General features: G+C 37.8%; 1 protein-coding gene across 1 annotated transcript in view; it reads right to left on the bottom strand.

Annotated features, from left to right (window-relative positions):
- Positions 1–3,976: 3,976 nt before the first annotated feature.
- The window catches only part of SLCO5A1 (solute carrier organic anion transporter family member 5A1), a 43,031-nt gene continuing 24,218 nt past the window's right edge, over positions 3,977–22,789 (bottom strand). The window contains exons 6-10 of the mRNA XM_058177238.1: positions 18,162–18,360; positions 15,142–15,301; positions 10,320–10,561; positions 9,669–9,733; positions 3,977–8,421 (exon numbers count right to left, since the gene is read on the bottom strand). Of these exons, the coding sequence (XP_058033221.1) occupies positions 7,946–8,421; positions 9,669–9,733; positions 10,320–10,561; positions 15,142–15,301; positions 18,162–18,360 (1,142 nt within the window). The 3' untranslated portion in view covers positions 3,977–7,945. The remainder of the gene's footprint in view (positions 8,422–9,668; positions 9,734–10,319; positions 10,562–15,141; positions 15,302–18,161; positions 18,361–22,789) is intronic.

The raw sequence follows: 22,789 nt of genomic DNA, 5'->3' as shown, positions 1-22,789 counted from the left end.
CTAAATAAATGACCCCCCCCAACTTTCAGAATAAAGATTATTTCTTAGTTTTCTTAGTTACAAGATATGCAGAAAGTAACATTTTAGAAATAATTTATAGACATAAGGTTGTCATAAAATTGGTTTTAATCATGAAATACCAGATAAACAGTCAAATATTCCATGTTGTTAATGGATTTTTAAATGCACGCAAACATACCTATCACACTGTTCCCTTTTGCAATAAGCAAGAGCATACAAAACTCATAAACCAATGAAATTAAAGTCCTAACATACAGGAAGATAGCTAAGTGTAGCTATCTAATACCAATACCATTCACTACCCCACACTTTTTGAGTAAATCCATATGCAGCATCCCCTACTGACTTGGTTTTTAAATTTCTCACCTTTCCTTTTCTAGGAATTCAACTCCAATAATGATCTTTGTCTCCTGTTTCTTTTCAACCCATTCACTCTTCCTTCATATTTGTTTTGAAATTTAATTCTCATTAATTTGCCCTAGATACAGTAGCCCAATTCCAATGTTGTTCCAGATTGTTTACTCATATTTTTGCATTCGATCCTCATTCAGAATATATTAACTTTTGACTTTTCTTTCATTCTTTTTCTTCACACACTTTGCAGTATGCTCAATTCCCAATTTCAATTTACCATTAGGTTACTCCTAGCTTTCCTTATTTCCAAATAATGTGGGGAAAAGCAGATTCTCACATAGCGCCATTCTTGGTTCTGTCGTTCATTCCATACAGCGTATATTTTCTACCAACATCTGCACATCTTAAAAAAATAGCTCTAGTCATTTAATACACATTTTACCAAGGTATACAAATTAATCTACTTTCTCTTTTTTGCCATTTATATACAAATTTACAATTGTTTGCTCCATTTTCTCTATCAGACATAATTGTCTTGATATTTATGTATTAATTTTCAGTTGTGTGTTCCTTGTTGTATTATAGTTTATGTAACATTTACTTATTGTTTGAAGGCATTTTAGTAATTTTCATGAAAAGCTTTTAGTAGATTCTGTAAACATGGATATTTATCATTTACATGTCTCAAACTGAATGGCAGAACAAATTTATTTAAGGATGTGAATGATGCTATTTTTATATAGAGTTTCATTAGGTTACAAACTGTTTATGTAAGAATTTTCTGCAGTACTTTTATAGAACAATTCTGGCTTCAGGAAAGTCTAGAAGCAATAATTCTTAAAAATTCTGTTTTATAGAAATCAGTCAAGTCAAATTTTCATAAAGATATTAAATTATTTTAATTCAATGTATTCATCTATAAACTAATAAGAAATGTTTTACTATGTAATATTTTGCAGTTATTTGATTTAAAATAACTATCCAAGCTCAGATACAAGTTGTAGACATGAACATCCTGCGACAATATCTGTAACAACAGCAAAAATCCAGATCTGCCTATCTCAGGTTCTTGAAAAGGACTCAATAGGTAAACAATAATGTCAAATCCAGTCTAAACATCTGGCTCACTGTGAGGCAAACCAGAATAATAATAATAACCAGAAAAAATGTGAAAATGGAAGATCAAAAAACCAATAGTAGAATAAACTCAATTAACAAATACAAAGGAAAAGCTGATATGATATGTAGAAATAACTTAGAAGTAATAACAACAGAACTACTACAGGCCAGCACTAGAAGAATTCATGAATTAATCACCCCGCCAAGAAGAATTAAAAGAAAAAAATATGGTATATATAGAAAACAGTAGAAAGACAATACTGCCAGCACTGGTAGAGCCCAAAAAAGACACCTCTAATGAAGGCTGTAAATAAGACACTTGTAATGATAAACATTTATCAATAGACCAACCAGCTTCCCTGCAGTAGAGCAGTGGTAGTTACAGAACTGGGTATGAAATTAGAAAATCAAATGCAAAATCGTATTCAATCCCAAAGTAAGAACAAGAAGTGCAAGTAATTTTTAAAAAGAGCAAAAACTGAAACGTAAAGATCAACACAAGCCTAATTAAAAATACTAGCTTAGCCCTAGAAAAACTGAAGAAATGTTGGAAATCATAAAGCAACAAATAACAGCGATAGCTGGAAAAATTGAGTACTATGAAGTATGAATCATTCGATTTAAGCAATATTGGTTGTTGAATCAGACCAGAGGTGATTCTTCCAAAGTATAAATGGCAACAGAAATGCTGAAAATGGAAAACAAAAAAGGAAATTTTGGAAATATCTAGAAGAACCTCAAAACTAATAACAACAGAAATAGTTAAAAACTGAGTGAAAATAATTAAACCATCTCCTGGAAATGAACAAAGGCATGGCATTTGACTCAAATATCTGACCAGCTTACATCCAATTATATCTAAACAGCTTAATGAAATATTGCATAAATATTTCATTAGTGATTGGTTAATAAGTGGCAAAAATGTATCAGATACAAAAGGACCCAGCAACATAATGCAGTTGCCAAAATGATTCACTAGCTTATCCATTAAAATTAGCACGTGACAATAACAAAAAATTGGTGAGAACATAAAGTTGAAAAAGTAGTCAAAATCAGCAGAATAAAATACTGTGAGATTTCAAAAGACAAACTGATAAAGTCTTAGCTCATAACACAACTGATTTAACTGTGATTGAAAGGAAGAAAGTGTGGATAATTGATGTGGTAATGCCAGAAGATAGAAGGAAAAGAATTGGAGAAGATGACATAGTATCAAAATCTGAAAATTAAAACTGGAAGGTTATGGCATAAACCATCTGTGGACAAAAATCCGATTGGTTCAGTTACCAAAGATCACACTGCTTTGATTTCTACATATACTATATGTAGTATACTTATATTTTAAAACATCCTAAGTTCTTAGAAAGAACTCGATGCATATGAAAGCCAGTATTGGCTTAAGAACTGGCAGCTGTGATTTTATACTATTGTGTATACAAGACAGTGGAATAGAAAAATTGGGAGGTGGGAAGAATCGTAAAACATAAAGACCTACAAATAGAAGTGGAAAGACGAATAAAGAAAATAAAAGTAATACCAATAATAATAGGTATATTAGTACAACTCCAAAATATCTGGAGCATCACCTGAAGATCAGAGGCATTGATAAAATCACTATTATTCAATTGCAAAAGGCAGCTTTACTTGAAACAACTTCCAGCCTGTGATATATATGTTTAACATCATGAAACATCGGACCATCTGAGGTCCTTGAGAAAGACTTGATATTGAGATAAAAAATGTCAAAGCCAGTCTAAACCTCTGGCTGAACGTCTAATAGTTGAAGAAAAAAAAGGACACCTTTTGAACCTGAAAGCAGCAGCCTAAAACTCTTCCAGAGATTGTTGCTGTTAAACAGTAACGTAAAATCACACTCCACTCAACAGGTATAAAATTATTGTTCATAAATGTCCATTGGATGTCACTACATCATCACATAATAGCTTGCAGTAATAATGATAAATATTGGTGCAGAGATGGGATTCTTAAATTGTAAATACTGCCTTTGTCAACTAATACTTTTAAAAACGTTAATTTTGAAGTTAGGATGATATAAAGTGAAAATAAGAGCCCACATTAAAACTGGCATTAAATGTTGTATTATGTAATATTACAGATCATGAATAAATATAACTGATAGATTAAAACACAGGCAATTTGACTCATACATAATAATTAGCTAATTATGAAAACCAGATGTAATTGAGCTGAGCAGCAACAATATACTAAATGAGGTAGTAGCACTGTATCCATATTCATTGCATTGATTTCTGCAGCAAAATTATTTTGGATCAGAATGGCTTCTTCTACTATCCTGCTCCCCAAAAAAACACTTTCAGTTTGGAATAGTACAACAAGATATGACATAAAACACCACAAAGTTAAGTCATTTTTATTTCAAAATGCCAAGCACTGAAGGTTCATTTGCAAACATATATTTACACATATTGTCCATAAAGTTTTACACAAGCTTGTACTTAAGAGTTTGAAAACTGGTCTTAAGAGATAAATATTAGTTCAAATCTTCACAAAAAAAAAAAAGAACAGTCCAAAAATCCCCATTTTATTTTTACAGATGCAGTTTATAGCTCCCTGACTGACACACTTAAAAACATTTATCAAAACTAACATTTTAACTAGTCTGCCCCTTGATTAATAATATTTTCCCTCTTTCAGGTATATTAGGTTAAAACAAAATACAATATGCAACATACTGCTATTTTCCTGAAATCAATGGAAAAAAATACACAGTCTTGTCTATATATTAATAGGGGAGTATGTGAAGTATAAAAAAGTAATGATTCAAAATTGCATATTTAAGAATATTAAGTTCAACCCTGGATTCTTTTGGAACAGTATTTTTTTTTAGATTCTTCAACATACAGTGTATTTTTAATTACACATGGTTTTGGCTAACAGTTCTGTTTTGAAAGTTTATTTTTAAAGTTCAAAAATCAAAAGGACACAATTCTTTTGTCTTTGCCACCACAGTTCAATACTAACCAAATGACTCAGGGAGACGATAATCTCGGAGTAATCAAGGGTTATCTATTGTACATTTTGTGTTCATTGAACAGGTACCATAGTCTGAAACACTGGTCATAATACCTGCAGAACAAAACCTTCCCTACTAAGCTGTTCCTCAGCTGCACCAAATTTTGATTCCTAGACTTCCAAGCCACTATAGCTAAAAATAAAACAATTAGCAACTTTGGCAGGACACTGGATCACCATGTCTTTGGCTATCGCTACGCTCTGCCAGAAAATTGTTTCCAGATTCAACAGTTAAAGATTTCCAGTAGCAAATGAGAGCCAATTCTTTCAGTTAAAATATCTAAACTAGTTCAAAGTTGTGCCGCCTCATGAATATTTGTGGAGCAAGAGTGTATTGCAAACTTACCATTAAGCTGATAGTCCTGCAAGATAAGCACATGAGCAGCTATTCGAAGTATTTTTCAGCCTCGAGGGAATTCTTTTATCCCATTAGCACCAGTTGGATCAGTTCAAAGCTAATCCATAGGGTCACTCATTTACATTAGAGGACCAATGTACATTTTCTGGTACACTAATAATACTTTAAAAAAGACTTTGGGACGACTGCACTCTCTAGAGCACTCTCCATTTTATGATTACATTGCAAAAAAACCAGAACAGTACCAATGCTTAAATGACATAATGAACTGATATGTATATGTAGAAGCTCCATTCAAAAGTTTGTCAGAATACATGGTGAGCTCAAAGCTAGGCCCACCTGTTTCCTATCTCCATAGATACAGAAACCAAGTCTGAAAAGGAGCTATACTCATATTTGCTATAATAGAAGTAAAGCTGTCAGTGTAAGTTAAGACCTTACATTACACTAAGGTACATTCAGAGAATTGTACTTCTATTTAAGCGAACATGAGCAGTGGTCCCCTTCAGGCCCAAGCAGTTCTCTGTCCTCCTCACTTTTGAGTTCTCTCTTTTCCTTCTCTTGGTAGACTACAACTAACCAACAAATTGGATAAACTGTCTGCTTCCAAATTTCAAGTATGCAATCAATACTGAACGAATAATGACACTTTTGAGGCAATGGTAGGTTTGCATAAATAATCTTAGTATTATATTAATAAACTTGTATTAGTATTTATGGCAATCTACATCCATGTCCATTATTTACACTATGAAAAGTTTTAACACTTATTCTAGGATGGAACAAAGAGATAACAAAATTCTTCAGTTATAAATTGAAGTATTACATTGGTGCATGCTCTCTACTTTCTCTTCCACAGCTTAAAAAAATGTAATACCTAAGTTAGGAATCAGAGCATGGCTAAACTTCCTATTGCTCTTTTAAGCTACTGCAGTGACATTGCTCAAAATGAAAATACATAGACATGCACAGTACTTGGAAGATGTATGTCTGAAAAGAGAGCAACTGAGGGCCTTAGCAATTGAGCTTTGATTGCATACTCATTGCCTGAAATGAATGAAATATTTCAATTTTTAAATTCCGTACTAATCAGCATTTCCTCTCATTGGATTACCACTCTAAAGATTTGAGGGATGCAGAAGGGCTTGGGACCTCGCCATATTCTCATTTCAACTTTTGGAAAGCCACACGTCAGGAGCCCTTTTTGAATTTACCCTGAACATCAAATTGGTCCTGCCTAGGGAACTGCTCTTCAATGTGTAACTTAAGTCCCAGAATAAGTCCCTTTAGTCCCAGAATAAGACAACAGAATGTAACAAAATATTTTAGATTCAAAAATAGAACAGTGCAGTTGCATAAGACATAGCACTTCCAAAACAGATCTGAGAAAGGCTTTTGTGACCTCATTAGGAATACACCCTGAGTATTACCTATGAATCTCACTCATTTAAAGTGTATTAGCATATCTATGAAATGGAAAGCTAACTTGTACTTTTGATTTTAGCAATATGTAAGCCTCAATGGCATTTTCCCTTAATGAATTTTTTTTTTTTACAAAAAGATGAAATAATTCTGGCAAGTGAAAAAAGCAATAACTATGGAATCTTTATTCTTCTTGCCATTTGACTCTTCGTAACTCCTCCTCCTCACCCCAGAAGAACAAGAGTGCTAACAATATGAAAAAACAGTTAAAATGTATAACTTTGAATGGACAGATGGCAGGATGGGCAATCTATAAGCATCTGCTTACCTTGCAAATGTTCCACTCTAGCCGGTAGATCTTTTGCATTAAAAATCCCTAGTGGCAGGACAAACTGAGCATTATAGGTTGAGTTTCAGTCTCAGGTGCTCCAGATATTGGCATCTATAAACACACCCCCATTTTTTCCCAGTAATGAAAACGTGTGATCAGATCAGGATGCCCAAGACAATTTCTATTGCTGACAAAGCTAAATAAATGTAGTAGATGCCAAATGCTGAAATATAAGCAGGTCTGTATAAGCCTTTAATATGAACTGGATTGTTAAGACCTGTAATTCTCCATTAAGAAACAGTAGGAGCTTAAGAACAGACAACTTGGCAAAGCAATCATTTGACTGTACCAGCATATGCTCAGATTGATATTTAGGGCATGATGAGGTATGTAAACAGCAATCTGAGCCATGTGTCAGAACAAATAACCACTGTACCATACCAGCAGAGGATTAGATACTAGAGTCATCTCAGTTTGCCACGCTAACAAGGTTAGTTTCTGTATGCACAGAAACAAAAGTAACCTTAAGTTTGGATTTGATGAACTCAATAGTTCTGCAGCTGATTGTTCCTTCTTGCAAAAATATGCAAATACAAACCAGTAATTATGGTTTGTCATGAAGGTTGTTATGCTTTAAGGTTATTACAAAATAGTACTGAAATCACTAATGAGTTATAAATTCGCAATTAAAATGAAAAATACACTATCGTATTAAAATAAAACTAATTATCAATAACTTATCCTGTTACTGATTTGTCTTAAAATTGTTTTCATCTCTTAAAATAAAATGCTTAATTGGATATTTTATTACTTCAAATAGCCTCTTTTCCAAGTCAGATGATTGAAAATTTTGATTTAAAAATACACAGAACCAAACAAATTATCCAGTTCATGTTGCATAGCTAAGTTGTGCTTTGAAATAGAATTAAAAAGAATTACTGATTCTCCCCTAGTTCAAGAACCACGGTTGCTTTAACTTCACCAGTGGCATACATTTCTATCAGAACTGATTTTCGCAGTAGAGAATCTATTAGCATTTACCTGGAACATGCAACTTGAATAGACATACCTAAAGGACTTGCAAACCTACTTTAACATTCCAGTTCCTAAAAAGAAGAAAGGCCTATCTAAGCTGTTTGGAAGTAACCAGCCCTCAGATATGCCCTGGCTCTATGCATTAAGCTGTTCTGGTTTATTATCAGTGGCAGATCTTATTAGGAAAAAGAAGGCACAGGCGTTTCAAAAGGCCCCATACTTAATATGTATGAATAAATAATAATCTAAAGTTACTGCAAGGGCCCCTCTATTTCAGAAGTGACTTCTTGTGAAGGCTTCTCAACTGATGTAGTTATTGCTTCTATTGTAAGGGGTCCAGGATACGTTTGTGCTGTATAATGCATTGTTGTTGTTAGATTGACATCGTTACCATGGTCACCTTGAGAGCTAAAAGTGGGACAGGATCTAGTCCTTGCATAGTTTTGCTGAGCAACTTTGTTACACATCACTTCGCTCACAGTGCTGACAGGAGCATCTTCCCACATCTGCCTTTGCTGCTTCTTTTCTTTATACTTAATGGTGTACCAAGCAAGGAAAATGAATAGGAAGCCAACAAATTTGAGACCGGCTGCCAGACCAAAGTACACAAAACGAAATGACGTCACATCATATTCCCAACATGAGCCTTGAACACCACATTCCTGTTGCCACAGCATGCAGGTAGTATCAATGACGGCACCAAAATAAATTGGGGTAGGAATGTATGCTGTAATAAATAGGAAAAGTGAAGTCAATCAAAAGTGAAGTCAATCAAAACAGTTATTGGGAATTTTTTTTGAGAAAGTACAGAGTAAAGCTAAACCTATAATATTTCTATTTTTAAACAGTTTTGGCTAGGACATACATCACATCACATACAAACAAACAAAATGAGACAGATTTTTTGTTAAGATGCTTATAAATGACTTGATTTAGAAGTGATGAAGAGAATACTTAAATTTTAACTCTTTCCAATAGTACATTTTTATTTATTTTGAATTATAGTCAATAGAGTGCTAGGTATGTCTCATACTGGTGCATGATAGACAATTGTTGAGTTTTTAAGAATTCTGTGAACTTGTTAAGAGCAGAGCCATGATGCTTGTGTGCTGATCAACTATTTGGAACCAGCAAAGCTAGCTGATAATACATTTATCACCACACCATTAGACATATCCCATATAAAACTCAATCCAATAATATCACTCTTAAAATATTAGAATTTCAAATGTTAAAATAACTTTAAAGTATTAAAATATTAATAAGATATTTTAAGTCAACTAATAAAATTATTCAAGTTTCAGAGAATATCAAGGTAAACTGGTTGGTCATATTCCATAAATCCAGAATAAGACCCTACATCAGGTTATTGGTAGTTTATTCCAAACAACAGCTACTAAATAACCTCAGTACTTAGTAGCTGTGCTTGATTTCATAGTGAGTACCATAGCTAGTACAACCTTGTGCCTGACCCTGTCCCTGTTTCTTTTACAGAACCATATATTCCATTTTAGTATTTGGTGTATACAATCTGTTATAAACGAATCAGGTTTAAAATTAAGAAAAACGTTAACAAGAACACATAAGAATTCATGGTTACCCTAAAATGAAAGTAAACATTTATGGAGTTCTCCCCTTTATTACGGTAGAGAAATATGGAAGAGGGAATGGTAATGTAGCCTCAAATCAGATTAGCATGAGTAGATAACTGATATATCCACCCCAGCCTCTGTAGAAGGGCAAGGCTGTGTGCGTGGATTTAAAAAAACTGAGAATCAAAATAAAAGAAGGAACCAATTAAAAGAGGGCCTCTTTTAATTAAGACCCCACCAAAAGTGTCAGATCATAGGCAGGGAAACTTTTTTTTAAAGTGCTATTTTCAGCTGCCTTGACAATTCCTCTACCAATTCACATAATATTTCAATATAGTCAATGTAACCAACTATGAGGCACTAGATCTGCCTCTGCACTTACCAAGAGTTCTTAATAAAACAAATTGCATGCCAAGGGCAAAAGGCCGCTCACCCTTTTCCACAGACCTATGAAAAGATACAATATATTTTAAAGTCTTGAACGGGGAAAATGGTAGGAATGACTACTTAACTATTATTTGATATAACTCTTCTCCTTAGCCATATCCCAGGAGAGTGACTCAATGCTAGTCACCAACCATGCAGAAGCCCGGTGTTCAGGAGAATCAAAATCAGAAGTTCAGAGAAACAAAAACTTTATCCAGGAAGCAACGTGAGAAATTTTCCTTACATTTCTGATGACAAATAGATTCAATCAAATCTAGATTGACAAGTAGATTTATTTTCTAAGTAAAATGTCTTCCCATTCTCCTTAGCATCCTGCAACTTACCCAATAACAAATATCCTCTCAGACACAATTACCCTCTCTGACTTCTACAATGCTAAAACATGTTGATTCATATGTTAATTATTATGCACCATCAATGAAAAGATGAGTGAAATCAAACTTTGTAAATCCATCTATCTCTACAAGTAACATTTCATCATCAGAAAAGTAAAGATGAATTATGTTCTGTGGAAGATGACAAAGAAACTCAATTATAATAAAGCATGCTATGCTAGTAGACAGAAATGATCCAGGCAACTTCTCACCTGAGAGTAACTATGATTGCTGATGGTTGGGCACATGCTGTGATAAGTGTTACTATGAAGAGAAAAATGAGGAAAGGGATGAGTGTGTTGCAGGTTCTATCACACTTTCCTGAGACAGCATAGCCGTTCTCATTGAGATATGTTTTGACGATCACCACTCTTAGCTGGCCACGCTGTCCGACTGTGGGTGGTGTGATAACTTGCCGGCTTTGGACACAGGCACAATCTGTATAATTTCTTATCTGTAAAAGATTTAAAAAGTGTAAAACAATCATGATTCCTTATCTGTATTTTTTATCAAGAATGCTTGCACCTGGTACATGTGCTTCATCTTATTTATGACTCTAAGTAAAGCACAATACAGCCAGGACAGTTACAGCAGACAAGAAATGCTCTTCATCTGAAGGCAAAATATTCTATAGAGAAATTTTTTTAACAGTATTTCAAAATATCTAAATTGAGTGTTTTAAAAGGAAGCTTTAAGAAAGGCCTTCCTGGTCTAAAGTTGTTGTTTTGCAAACAGCAAGCTAAATACTGAATTAAATGCAAAATTTTATAAATTGTTAATTACCTAGTCTTGAAGAAGTACACAGAAACAAGGAAAATGCATACATGAAAGGAGAAGACAGTATCAAAATTCTATGTCTACCGGTCCTGGATTGGCTTTAGGCTAAGGCCAAATAGGTAAAACCAAGGGCACAAAGGTTAGGGGCACCAACACTTTCCCTCCTTCTGAATCATTGTAAAAATACAAATCTTTGCATTAGTGGGGAGGTGGCACTGTCTAGAGATGGCACCATCTGTCAATGTGGCCTTGGGTCTCAGCCCACACAGTGAAATGCTTCGACAAATAATCAGGCTTTAAATGATTATTTAAAGGAAGAAGAGGGCACAAACATAAAGATCTCTACAGATTGGGCAACTCCCAAGATGATTCGTGCTCCTTTTACTTCATACAGGATAGGGATCCTCCATAACTATAGATTAAACTATAGATTAAAGAGTTACAGAAAACTTGATGAAATATTTCCATTCCTTGTAATGGAAAAATTGTTGGGTTTTAATAATTTAATTATAAAATCTTCTGACTCTAGCAGACAATCTGCTGAAAATGCTGATCATAGCAGCCATCATATTACCAGTATTTATTACATTTATTTGCCACCCATCTTATTTCGAAGTGACTCTGGGCGATGTACAACATTAAAAGCATTCAAATTGTAAGATAAATATTTCTAAAATGATAAAAATGGAGTTACAATAAAAAAAATAAAATTATAGTTAAGACATGGGAGAGAGGTGCTGTGGTCCACCAGCAGCCTGAGGAGCTGGCAGTGGAGTCGGACAGTGAGGATGCTGGGGAGGAAGAAGGGACAGTCCTGGAGTCTGGGGAAGACCTGGACGAGGGCTCTGCATCAGAGGCAGAGGTGGGGCCAGGGCCATCTGGGAGTGATGCACGGACACTAGAGCCCCCAGAGTTGGACAGCAGAGAGGCAGAGGAACAGGAGGAGCCTGTTCCTAGTGCACACATGCACAGAGTTGCCAGAAGGCAAGAGCAGCTAAAGCAAAAGAGATGACTTGGGAGTAAGGCCAGGAGATGATTGGCCCCTCCCATAAGGCTTAAAAGAGAAACAAAGGCACTTGGGCCTTTTGCAGGAAAGCAATGTTGCTAACTCTGTTTTCAGTTGGCATCTCTTGTTTGTTTCTGAACTTTGTGGGCTTTGCCAAGTAAGGCCTTTGGGAGGGTGTCAAAGAAGATAAAGGTCGATGATTATCCCAAAGGACTTCTTCCGAAGGACTTTTTTTGCAACTAATTGGGACTCAGCTGGGAATGAACGTAATTCTCAGCAGTTACAATAAAATAGGTTTTTTGAAACTAATTGTGTATAGTAATGACTCAGTAAGCCTAGGTCACAACAAGAGGGAGCAGGAAGATCGTGTGTGTGTGTGTGTGTGTGTGTGTGTGAGAGAGAGAGAGAGAGAGAGAGAGAGAGAGAGAGAGAGGTGGGATTATCTCTTAATTCATCAACCACTTCCAGTGTGATGCTCACCAATAGGGGCCCCAAGCCATCTGGCAGAGCCAGGTGTTCAGGCCCTTATGGAAGGTCAGAAGGAGGGAGGCTATCTCACCTCATAAAGTAAGATGTTCCAAAGGACAAAAGCCATGGCAGAGGCGGCCCTTCTACTGGACCCCACCAGCTGAAATTCCTTGACTGACAGGGCCCACAGCATGCCTGCTCTGCCAGTGCAGTACTGAAGTTGCCATTTCATTGAGCTATGCAAAAATAATCTCCACAAACAATTATCTTTATCGCAGTTGAGGAGAAGGCAAGGAGAACCTAGAATTCTGCAAGCCTTTCTAATTTGAGGGAGTTTTACATGCTGATATTTCCATTAGCACATGCTTTCTGAAACCGTCTCACACAAGAAAAAACTTTGATTACATAATCCATGGGAGTTCAGGGCATATAAGGACTTTTGTGGGATTTGCAAGGGACTGATCAATAGGGGATGACTATTGAATGACTATGATGTTCAGGCCCTATATCCACAGCGTCTTTGGCCCATAACTGAACTCAGTATTTATTTATTTATTTATTTATTAATCAAATTTTTATACCGCCCTTTCCCGAAGGACTCAGGGCGGTTTACAGCCAGATAAAAACACCAAACAAAATAAATATAGAATAAAATACAATTTAAAAAACTGATTCCATTTGGCCCAGGTTAAAAATGCGATTAAAAGAATAAAACCCACTCAAATTAAAACCAGATAAAATCAAAACCCTATGCCAGACCTGCGCGGATGAACAAATATGTCTTCAGCTCGCGGCGGAAGGTTCGAAGGTCCGGAAGTTGGCGAAGTCCTGGGGGAAGTTCATTCCATAGGGTGGGAGCCCCCACAGAGAAGGCCCTACTTCTGGGGGCCGCCAGCCGACATTGTCTGGCGGACGGCACCCTGAGGAGTCCCTCTCTGTGAGAGCGCACGGGTCGGTGAGAGGCAATCGGTGGCAGTAGGCGGTCCCATAAGTAACCCGGCCCTAAGCCATGGAGCGCTTTAAAGGTAGTAATCAACACCTTGAAGTGCACCCGGAAGACCACAGGTAGCCAGTGCAACCTGCGCAGGAGTGGTGTTACATGGGAGCCACGAGACGCTCCCTCTATCACCCACGCGGCTGCATTCTGAACCAACTGGAGCCTCCGGGTGATCTTCAAGGGGAGCCCCATATAGAGACCATTGCAGTAATCCAAGCGAGAGGTAACCAGAGCATGAGTGACCGTGCATAAGGCATCCTGGTCAAGGAAGGGGCGCAACTGGCGGATCAGGGAAACCTGATAAAAAGCTCTCCTGGATATGGTCGTCAAATGGTCTTCAAGACAACCGTCCATCCAGGAGAACGCCCAAGTTGCGCACCTTTTCCATCGGGGCCAATGACTCGCCCCCAACAGCCAGCCGCAATTGCAGCTGACTGTACCGGGGTGCCGGCATCCACAGCCACTCCGTCTTGGAGGGATTGAGCTTGAGCCTGTTTCTCCCCATCCAGACCCGTACGGCTTCCAGATACCGGGACAGTACATCGATAGCTTCGTTGGGGTGGCCTGGGGTGGAAAAGTACAGCTGCGTGTGTTCAGCATACAGTTGGTACCTCACCCCCAAACCACTGATGATCTCACCCAATGGCTTCATATAGATGTTGAACAGGAGAGGCGAGAGAATCGACCCTGCGGCACCCCATAAGTGAGGCGCCTCGGGGTCGATCTCTGCCCCCCGTCAACACTGTCTGCGACCGGTCAGAGAGATAGGAGGAGAACCACCGATAAACGGTGCCTCCCACTCCCAAACTCTCCAACCGGTGCAGCAGGATACCACGGTCGATGGTATCAAAAGCCGTTGAGAGGTCTAATAGGACCAGGGCAGAGGAATAACCCCTATCCCTGGCCCTCCAGAGATCATCCACCAACGCGACCAAAGCCGTCTCCGTACTGTATCCGGGCCGAAAGCCGGACTGGAATGGGTCCAGATAGACAGTTTCATCCAGGTATTGGGGTAATTGACGTGCCACCACACTCTCTACAACCTTCGCCACAAAGCGAAGGTTGGAGACTGGACAATAATTACCTAAAACAGCTGGGTCCAGGGAGGGCTTTTTGAGGAGAGGTCTCACCACTGCCTCTTTCAAGGCGGCAGGAAAGACTCCCTCCAACAACGAAGCATTAGTAATCCCCCGGAGCCAGCCTCGTGTCACCTCCTGCGTGGCCAGTATCAGCCAGGAGGGGCACGGGTCCAGTAAACATGTGGTGGCATTCAACCTCCCCAATAACCTTGTGATCACCTTCTTGTAATCTGGGCATGTACTCACAGCCAATGAAATTATAATTTATTTATAAAGTCAATTAATGTTATATGTGCCTTACCAGGAAACTATAAGATTGGTGAATGTATACAGTGCTCATAATTATATCCAGAGATCTAAGTCCCATATCAAAAGACAGTAGAGGATAATCTAACAAGAGGAATAGCTGCCTAAAAATTCTTACACACGCCTCTGTCGGAAACAGATAAATAAATAAATAAAAACATCTAACAGCTGCAAATCACTATTATATAACGATTATTTTGGTTACCCCACATATATGAATGCTTCATAACGTTTGATGCCTAAGACTTTTTTATATGCAAAACAAGCATTTTACTACAATGTTGCTGTCCAGACTATTAAGAAAACAGCTTTGTGATGTACATATAGAATTTATCTTTGGTACATACGTTGCTTTTCTAACAGCAACAAAAGTTATCACTTTGCTTGTAAGGCATACTCACTCCTGTGCTATAATTTCCACTGGTAATGCAACCAGCAAGACAAGGGTTAAAATATGTGATCCCATCTGATCCACACACAGGTTTGTATTCATGAATTTTGCAGCCACAATTAACATTACAGCTTCCAGTCAGATTCCTATGTGCCATGGTGAGAGTAGGTCTAAAAAAAAAAAGATGGGGGGATAGGTTTCATTGCAGAAGATAAATTGATGGCACAATATACAAACTCTAAGAAATATATTTTCTAATATCATATACAGTAGTGGCCAAAACTGTGGAAACATTTGGGAAAGGTGTATTTTCTAAAACTAACTAATAATACCACTTTTTTTTGCAGTAGTACCATAAAATTATATATCAATGGAAAGATAATTTAATCAAGAATGTAATGCAATAACTTTTATGAAGGATTTGTTATCAGAATAGCAGTTACAGTATAAAGAAGAAAAGTGAAACACACAGGAAAAAAAACAAGATATACAAAAATTACCACCATGTCAGTTAATATTTAGTTGGGTCACCTTTAGCATGAATTACGGCCTTACAAAATCTTCCCATGGAGTGAACAAAGTCTTTTAGTTCTGCAGCTGTTATAATGTGAAACCAAGATTGAATGATTGCTTCTATTAACTGGGTTTTATTGCTGGGTTGCTTCTGACTAACAAGTTTCTTTAGTCGGCTCCATAGATTTACAATTGGGGTAAGGTCTGGGCTATTCCCAGGCCATTCCAGCAGTGGAATATGATTATCTTAAAACTCAAAAAAAAAAAAAAAAGGTGGTGTTATTAGCCATCAAACCTCAAAAATACACTTTCTCCAAAAGGTTTTCACAATTTTGGCCACTACTGTACTTTTCTCTTAATAAATTTAATCCTATTCGGATATGCAAGTTCAAGCTGTTTAATATTTCTGGCTATGTATCCTCTTCTAAAAAATATACTTGATGGTTATTCATTATCTCTTGGTTGACTCATTTACTGTGTATCTGAACAAATCACTCTAGAAAAAGGATGTGATATGTCCCTCCTCCAGTGGTACTAACCCTGCCTGATACCCCAAACATTCCATTTGTCACATTTTTGTATGAGTACAGGCAGTCCTCAACTTACAACAGTTCATTTAGTGACTGAAGTTATAAAAAACAGTGGTGTTATTAGCCATCAAACCACAAAAATACACTTTTCCCAAAAGGTTTCCACAATTTTTGCCACTTATAAAGATACAATATACAATTTTTGTACTTATAAAGATACAAATCAAGCTATATTTTTTAGGCAGACAGTCCATATATGATGTGATGCAAGAGAAACACCAGCATTTCTTGCACTAAATCCCCAAACCATCTTTTCTGCAGCTGCTAGAATTCTATCTAACTACATTATAAATTTTAGTTTTCTAAAATAGAAAATACATAAAAACTATTATGTTAGCCTAGATAGGTTAAGCAACCTTTTAAACGGGAATCAGTCTGGTGGCGTGGTAAAACCCCCACTCACTTCAGTTGTTATTGTGGAAAAATAGGAGGATGGAGTATTATATTTGTCACTTTGAGTTGTATATGAAAAAAGGGATAGGATAAAAGCCTTTAAAATTGAGTGAGGGGGGCGAGCACCCTAATCTCTTTTTAAAAAATCTTGGTTCCTTCTATATATGTATGATGCATCCTAATCACTTGGACGCTTCATTTTATCCATTATAGCCCTGTCCTTTCTCTGACCATTAAATTCAGCCCTGATCACCATGATTTCATAGCCCTTCACTAAATACACAGGTAAACTCTAGACATCTTATCTGCTGCTTATTGGAAGATCTCTATTATGCTTTTACATTTTGTTTTGATACATTATATGAATACTGGCTTTTTATTTAAAAAAATATAACGTATTATCATACATCTACAACTTGATGCCTCCATTATTTTGAATTGTAATTCCCATCATCCCCAGCTGGCACAATCCCAACACAATTGAAAAACTAGCTGGGGAAGGTTACCAGTATATCAAAACTTTTCTAAACCCACTGCATGTTTCAGAATTCCTGAGATACTGTATTTTTCTTTAATTAGCTGAAAACTGAGTATTTCCAGCTAAATGACACCAAAGGTCATGAATACTAAGAATCATTACAAAAACTCCCACCAAGCACAGAAAAAACATTAGAATTTCATACTTATTCTATGGATGTTTGAATTTTTTAAAAAATATTTTACAATTATTTTATCCAAACATCTACGTTCAGTTAGTTATAATGGCTAAATGAGATCATAAATTTATGTTCTGAAAATATATTTCCTCATCATTAACTTAAAGTTCTTGGGCCAATGGTCATTTGCAGTATTTATATATTATGGAAATAAATATTGATGCTGTATAGGAAGGTAATAGATGTGTGTGAGGGGGGACAGGATACTGATTGATTTTGGATTCATTCAAACAAATGTCAAGATCTGTTCTAAAAATACTCAGATTAGAGAGAAAATAGAATACTGAAAGCACTAAATATCCTTCAAAATCCATGTATTTATGTTTTCCAAGGTCAACCTTTCCAAAACATTCAGCTGTGAAGGCTGGCAAGGAAATAGGGAAATGTCTTAATATCAGATTTCTTCCATTAAAATTAGCTTATCTCAAACTCAGAAGATCATAAGCCAAAAAAGACTATGATCTCCAAAACAATATCCCATGAATAATGGAAATGACCCTTAGTAGCCTTCCTTCAAATAAATAACTTAGAAGTGGTGTGCGTATATCTAAAACATTGTGTATTTTCGTATTAGGTTCTTTGCATTTTGCGTATAATACTTACCGGAGATTGTTTATTTGAACACAGCAGATGAATTGTTATTTCTTGTGGAGTATTTCAATCCATGATTATACAATATATTTCTTTGTTACTTACTTATTAAGGCACTTGTAAATTATTTAATGTTCTTATGAGAAAGATACTGCCATTTATACAGCACAAAAAGGCTGGCTTTGATGCAAAGCATAAATTATTTAGAAAGCTCAAAATATATTTACCCCGTGGTATATGGTATATTTATACCTCCTAGATTAATACTTTCACATCCAACTATAAAGAGTGTTGAAAAGCATAACAGAGATACTCCACTGCAAATCATTGCTAGTTTTGCAGATTCTCTTGCACCAAGTTTCAGCTTTTTTATAATGTAACCTCCTAAAACAATACCAACGCCAGCACTTGGAACAATAATCACACCTGGTTAAAGAAAAAGAAAAAGGGGAAAGTTAAAACATTTGTTGTGTTAAAATGTATAGTATGGAAATACTTTTTCTATAAAAGAAGTATGCCAACTCTACATTTTTATATTAACAATATTTATAACCCACCCTGAAGATCAATTGAAACTCCCAAGCTAGCTTATGAAATAGATAAATGTCATTTGTTTGGTTAGCAAACAGTTATTTAGTGCTAAATAATTAGAAAATAAATAATCACAACTGTAGTGGAACGAGTTAAGAAGCAGCTAATAATGGTTATTTTTCTTTAAAAAAATCACTGTACAACAAAAATGAAGAGGTTAAAAAATTGTAGCAGTGCTTTTATCAATGGCTAGAAGGAAAAATATGCTAGAAAAGATTTGAGAAAGGTTATCATAAAGGATAATATTGAATTAAACAGATACATGGTGATGGAATGAATGATGTAATTAGATAAAATACTAATTTGGGGAAACTTATACGAAATGAGAGAACAAAATGTTATAGCCATTGGTTAATTAAAGGATTAATTGATTAAGCTATTTGGATAGATAACAGATAGATGTATAGCAAGATTAGATAAATTAAAGAGATGTATATGTTGAAACTGTACCAAGGATTTGTAACCAGCCCACCAACACACTGTAATCGAATTGAAGATGCTTTTATGTTTGTTTGTTTTAAAAAAATAAAAAAAAATGTAGCAATGTTAATTTAGAATAGAAATTGGAAAAAAATCTCAGAGATAAAAGAGTTGCACTGAATTACACATTAGAATTAAGATTAAAAGGCCAAAGAAAGTACAATGCTATTGCTTATCACTGGAAATATACTAAGATCATTACATATGCAATAGTCCATTACTGAAAAGAGATCCTTTAAGTTTATCTTAGTTGGCAATGGCACTCATATGATGATAGGTACTTATGAATTCAGAATAGCATGAACAGATATTCCTTGACTTACAACCAGGCACATTAGGGACTATTTGAAGTTACTATGGAAGTGAAAAGGGGGAACTACGACCCAGATTCAAAGTTTCAACAGTTGGGCCCCCTCCACAGTCATGTGACCGAACTTTGGGCACTCAACGACCACCTTTATGGCCATTTGCAGTATCCCACAATCACACAATGTTTTACGGTTTAAGATTTACTTCCGTTTTTTGGCAAAACCACATCCATAGCAAACCACTGGTTCTCTTAATGACTGCCACAAAAAAGGTTGCAAAATTACAATCATCACAAAATATGACCGTAATGGTAGGCTCCATTATGGTCATATGTCAAGGACTACTTGTATGTATTTGACCGCATTATCTAAAGTCTAATTTTTATTAAGCAGGAGATACAGTGATAATTGATCAGTGTTAATTATGGAGTGCAACGTGATGGCATATTAGATGAAGTTGCAAATAACCAAGTTTATAAACTTAGCTATAAGTTTACCATTGAGGGAATAAGAGAAACTTCTTCCTTAGATATGAGAGAAGATGGTTTATCAACCTGGGAAAATTGATCCTTAACTCAATTAGAGATGCCATTGACATCAGTGAACAAGGTTTGAGAAAGTTTAATGCTACACAGACTCAAAGGCTGTGTCACCAGAAAATGCGGTGCCAATTTTTTCCATTTTTTATTTTTGAGGAAGGTTAAGTTTTTTAGAATATGAATGGGAGTGAGAAATGTTTCCTTAACCACTTCATGTAAAAAATAGGGAAAGCCTCCTTATGATTTTCCCAGAATCAAAAGAAACTCTAAACAGAGTTCTTTAAAGAAGGATGAAATACTGCTTTAGTTTTACATTAACTGGGAAAGAAATAAGCTCCTGGTATTATGAAAAACATGAAATGAAAAAAAATAAAATATTGCCTTATGTCCTTTATTTATAATATATTATTGAAGGTCATAGTTAATATACCATTTCAGAGATTTTATGGGACTACATAGATATACTAGATTTGGAATTGGGTTTTGTTTTGTTTTTGAAGTTTTATTCCAAATCTAGCCGTTCGGAAGCTGATCGGACACTAGTGAAGTCCTATACTAGGACTTACCTAGTGGCATTGAGGGAAGCGAGGCATAGCTACGCCTCCTCCCTCATTGCATCGGCAGATAACCGCCCGGCCGCCCTGTTTCGGGTGACTCGCTCCCTCCTTCATCAGGGGGAGCGGGATGACCCGTTGCAGGGACGGGCTGAGGAGTTTAACGGTTATCTATACGATAAAATCGTTCAGCTTCGGGATGGTCTGGACCAAGATTGCGGTGATGCGGGTGAGACGCTCGAGGGTGGTCTTGGCGACATTATTTGGGATGAGTTTGACCCTGTGGCTCCCGAGGACATGGACAGGTTGCTGGGTAGGTTGAATGCCACCACGTGTTTACTGGACCCGTGCCCTCCTGGCTGGTGCTGGCCACTCGGGAGGTGACACGAGGCTGGCTCAGGCGATTCGATCGCTTCTTTGGTGGAGGTGTCTTCCGGCCGCCTTGAAAGAGGCGGTGGTGAGGCCCCTCCTTAAGAAGCCTTCCCTGGACCCGGCTGTTTTAGGTAATTATCGTCCGGTCTCCAACCTTCGCTTTGCGGCGAAGGTTGTAGAGAGTATGGTGGCATATCAGCTTCCCTTGCACCTGGATGAAACTGTCTATCTAGACCCGTTCCAGTCCGGTTTCCGACCCGGTTACAGCACGGAGACGGCTTTGGTCGCGTTGGTAGATGATCTCTGGAGGGCCAGGGATAGGGGTTGTTCCTCTGCCCTGGTCCTATTAGACCTCTCAGCGGCTTTCGATACCATCGACCATGGTATCCTGCTGCGCCGGTTGGGGGGATTGGGAGTGGGAGGCACCGTTTATCGGTGGTTCTCCTCCTATCTCTCCAACCGGTCGCAGTCGGTGTTGACAGGGGGGCAGAGGTCGTCCCGAGGCGCCTCACTTGTGGGGTGCCGCAGGGTCGATTCTCTCGCCTTCTGTTCTTTATCTACATGAAACCGCTGGGTGAGATCATCAGTGGTTTCGGTGTGAAGTATCAGCTGTATGCGGATGATACTCAGCTGTACTTTTCTACACCGAACCACCCCAACGAAGCTATCGAAGTGCTGTCCCGGTGTCTGGAGGCCGTACGGGTCTGGATGGGGAGAAACAGGCTCAAGCTCAATCCCGCCAAGACAGAGTGGCTGTGGATGCCGGCATCCCCGTACAGGCAGCTAAATCCCCGGCTGGACATCGGCGGCGAGTCATTGGCCCCGATGGAGAGGGTCCGCAACTTAGGCGTCCTCCTGGATGAACGGCTGTCTCTAGAAGAGCATTTGACGGCCGTCTCCAGGAGAGCGTTCTACCAGGTTCTCCTGGTCCGCCAGTTGCGCCCCTTTCTGGACCGGGATGCCCTATCCACGGTTACTCACGCACTCGTGACGTCTCGCCTGGATTACTGCAATGCTCTCTACATGGGGCTCCCCTTGAGGGGCATCCGGAGGCTACAGTTAGTCCAAAATGCAGCTGCGCGGGTGATAGATGGAGCCCCTCGTGGCTCCCATATGACACCTATCCTGCGCAGACTGCACTGGCTTCCTGTGGCCTTCCGGGTGCGCTTCAAGGTTTTGGTGACCACCTTTAAAGCGCTCCATGGCATTGGGCCGGGTTATTTACGGGACCGCCTACTGCGACCGAATACCTCCCACCGTCCCGTGCGCTCTCACAGAGAGGGTCTCCTCAGGGTGCCGTCAGCGAGGCAATGTCGTCTGGCGACGCCCAGGGGAAGGGCCTTCTCTGTGGGGGGTCCCCCCCTCTGGAGCGCTCTACCCCGGACTTCGTCAGCTTTCGGACCTTCGGACCTTCCGCCGCGGGCTTAAAACATACTTATTTAATTGTGCAGGACTGAGCTAGATTTTAAATTTTGGGTTTTAAATTGGGTTTTATTTCTATTTTTAATTGGACGGGCTTTAGAATAAGTTTTTTAAATGTTTTATATTGTATTTATATTCTATTTATCTGTTTTTAGTGCCTGTAAACCGCCCTGAGTCCCTTGGGAGATAGGGCGGTATATAAATATGATTAAATAAATAAATAAATAAATAAATAAATAAATAAATAAATAAATTTATTTGGTGGGAGAATAGTATAAAAGGGAAAATATTAATATTAATTAATTTTGGGATTTTAAAGCCTGACCAATTATAATCCTTGATTTAAGATCACAATTGGGACCGGAATTTCTGTTGGTAAGTGATAGACATAAAGCATAATGTCACAGGATCTTATGACACATGACACTTAGCAACAGCAATCCCAGGATTTCCCATTGTCATCATAACTCCCCTGTAGCTGAGAGGGAAGTGAAATGGGGGAAGTCACAGGTAAGAAAGGGAGATGCTGCAGAGGGGTGGAGGAATCCCTAAAAGGCCCAGTTCAGTGTGGCATGAGCTCAGGGAGGCT

The sequence above is a fragment of the Ahaetulla prasina genome, chromosome 3 (assembly GCF_028640845.1).
Source record: "Ahaetulla prasina isolate Xishuangbanna chromosome 3, ASM2864084v1, whole genome shotgun sequence".
Lineage (NCBI taxonomy): Eukaryota > Metazoa > Chordata > Lepidosauria > Squamata > Colubridae > Ahaetulla > Ahaetulla prasina.
The sequence above is the reverse complement of the archived record's forward strand: the minus strand, read 5'-3'. Positions and strand labels throughout refer to the sequence as shown.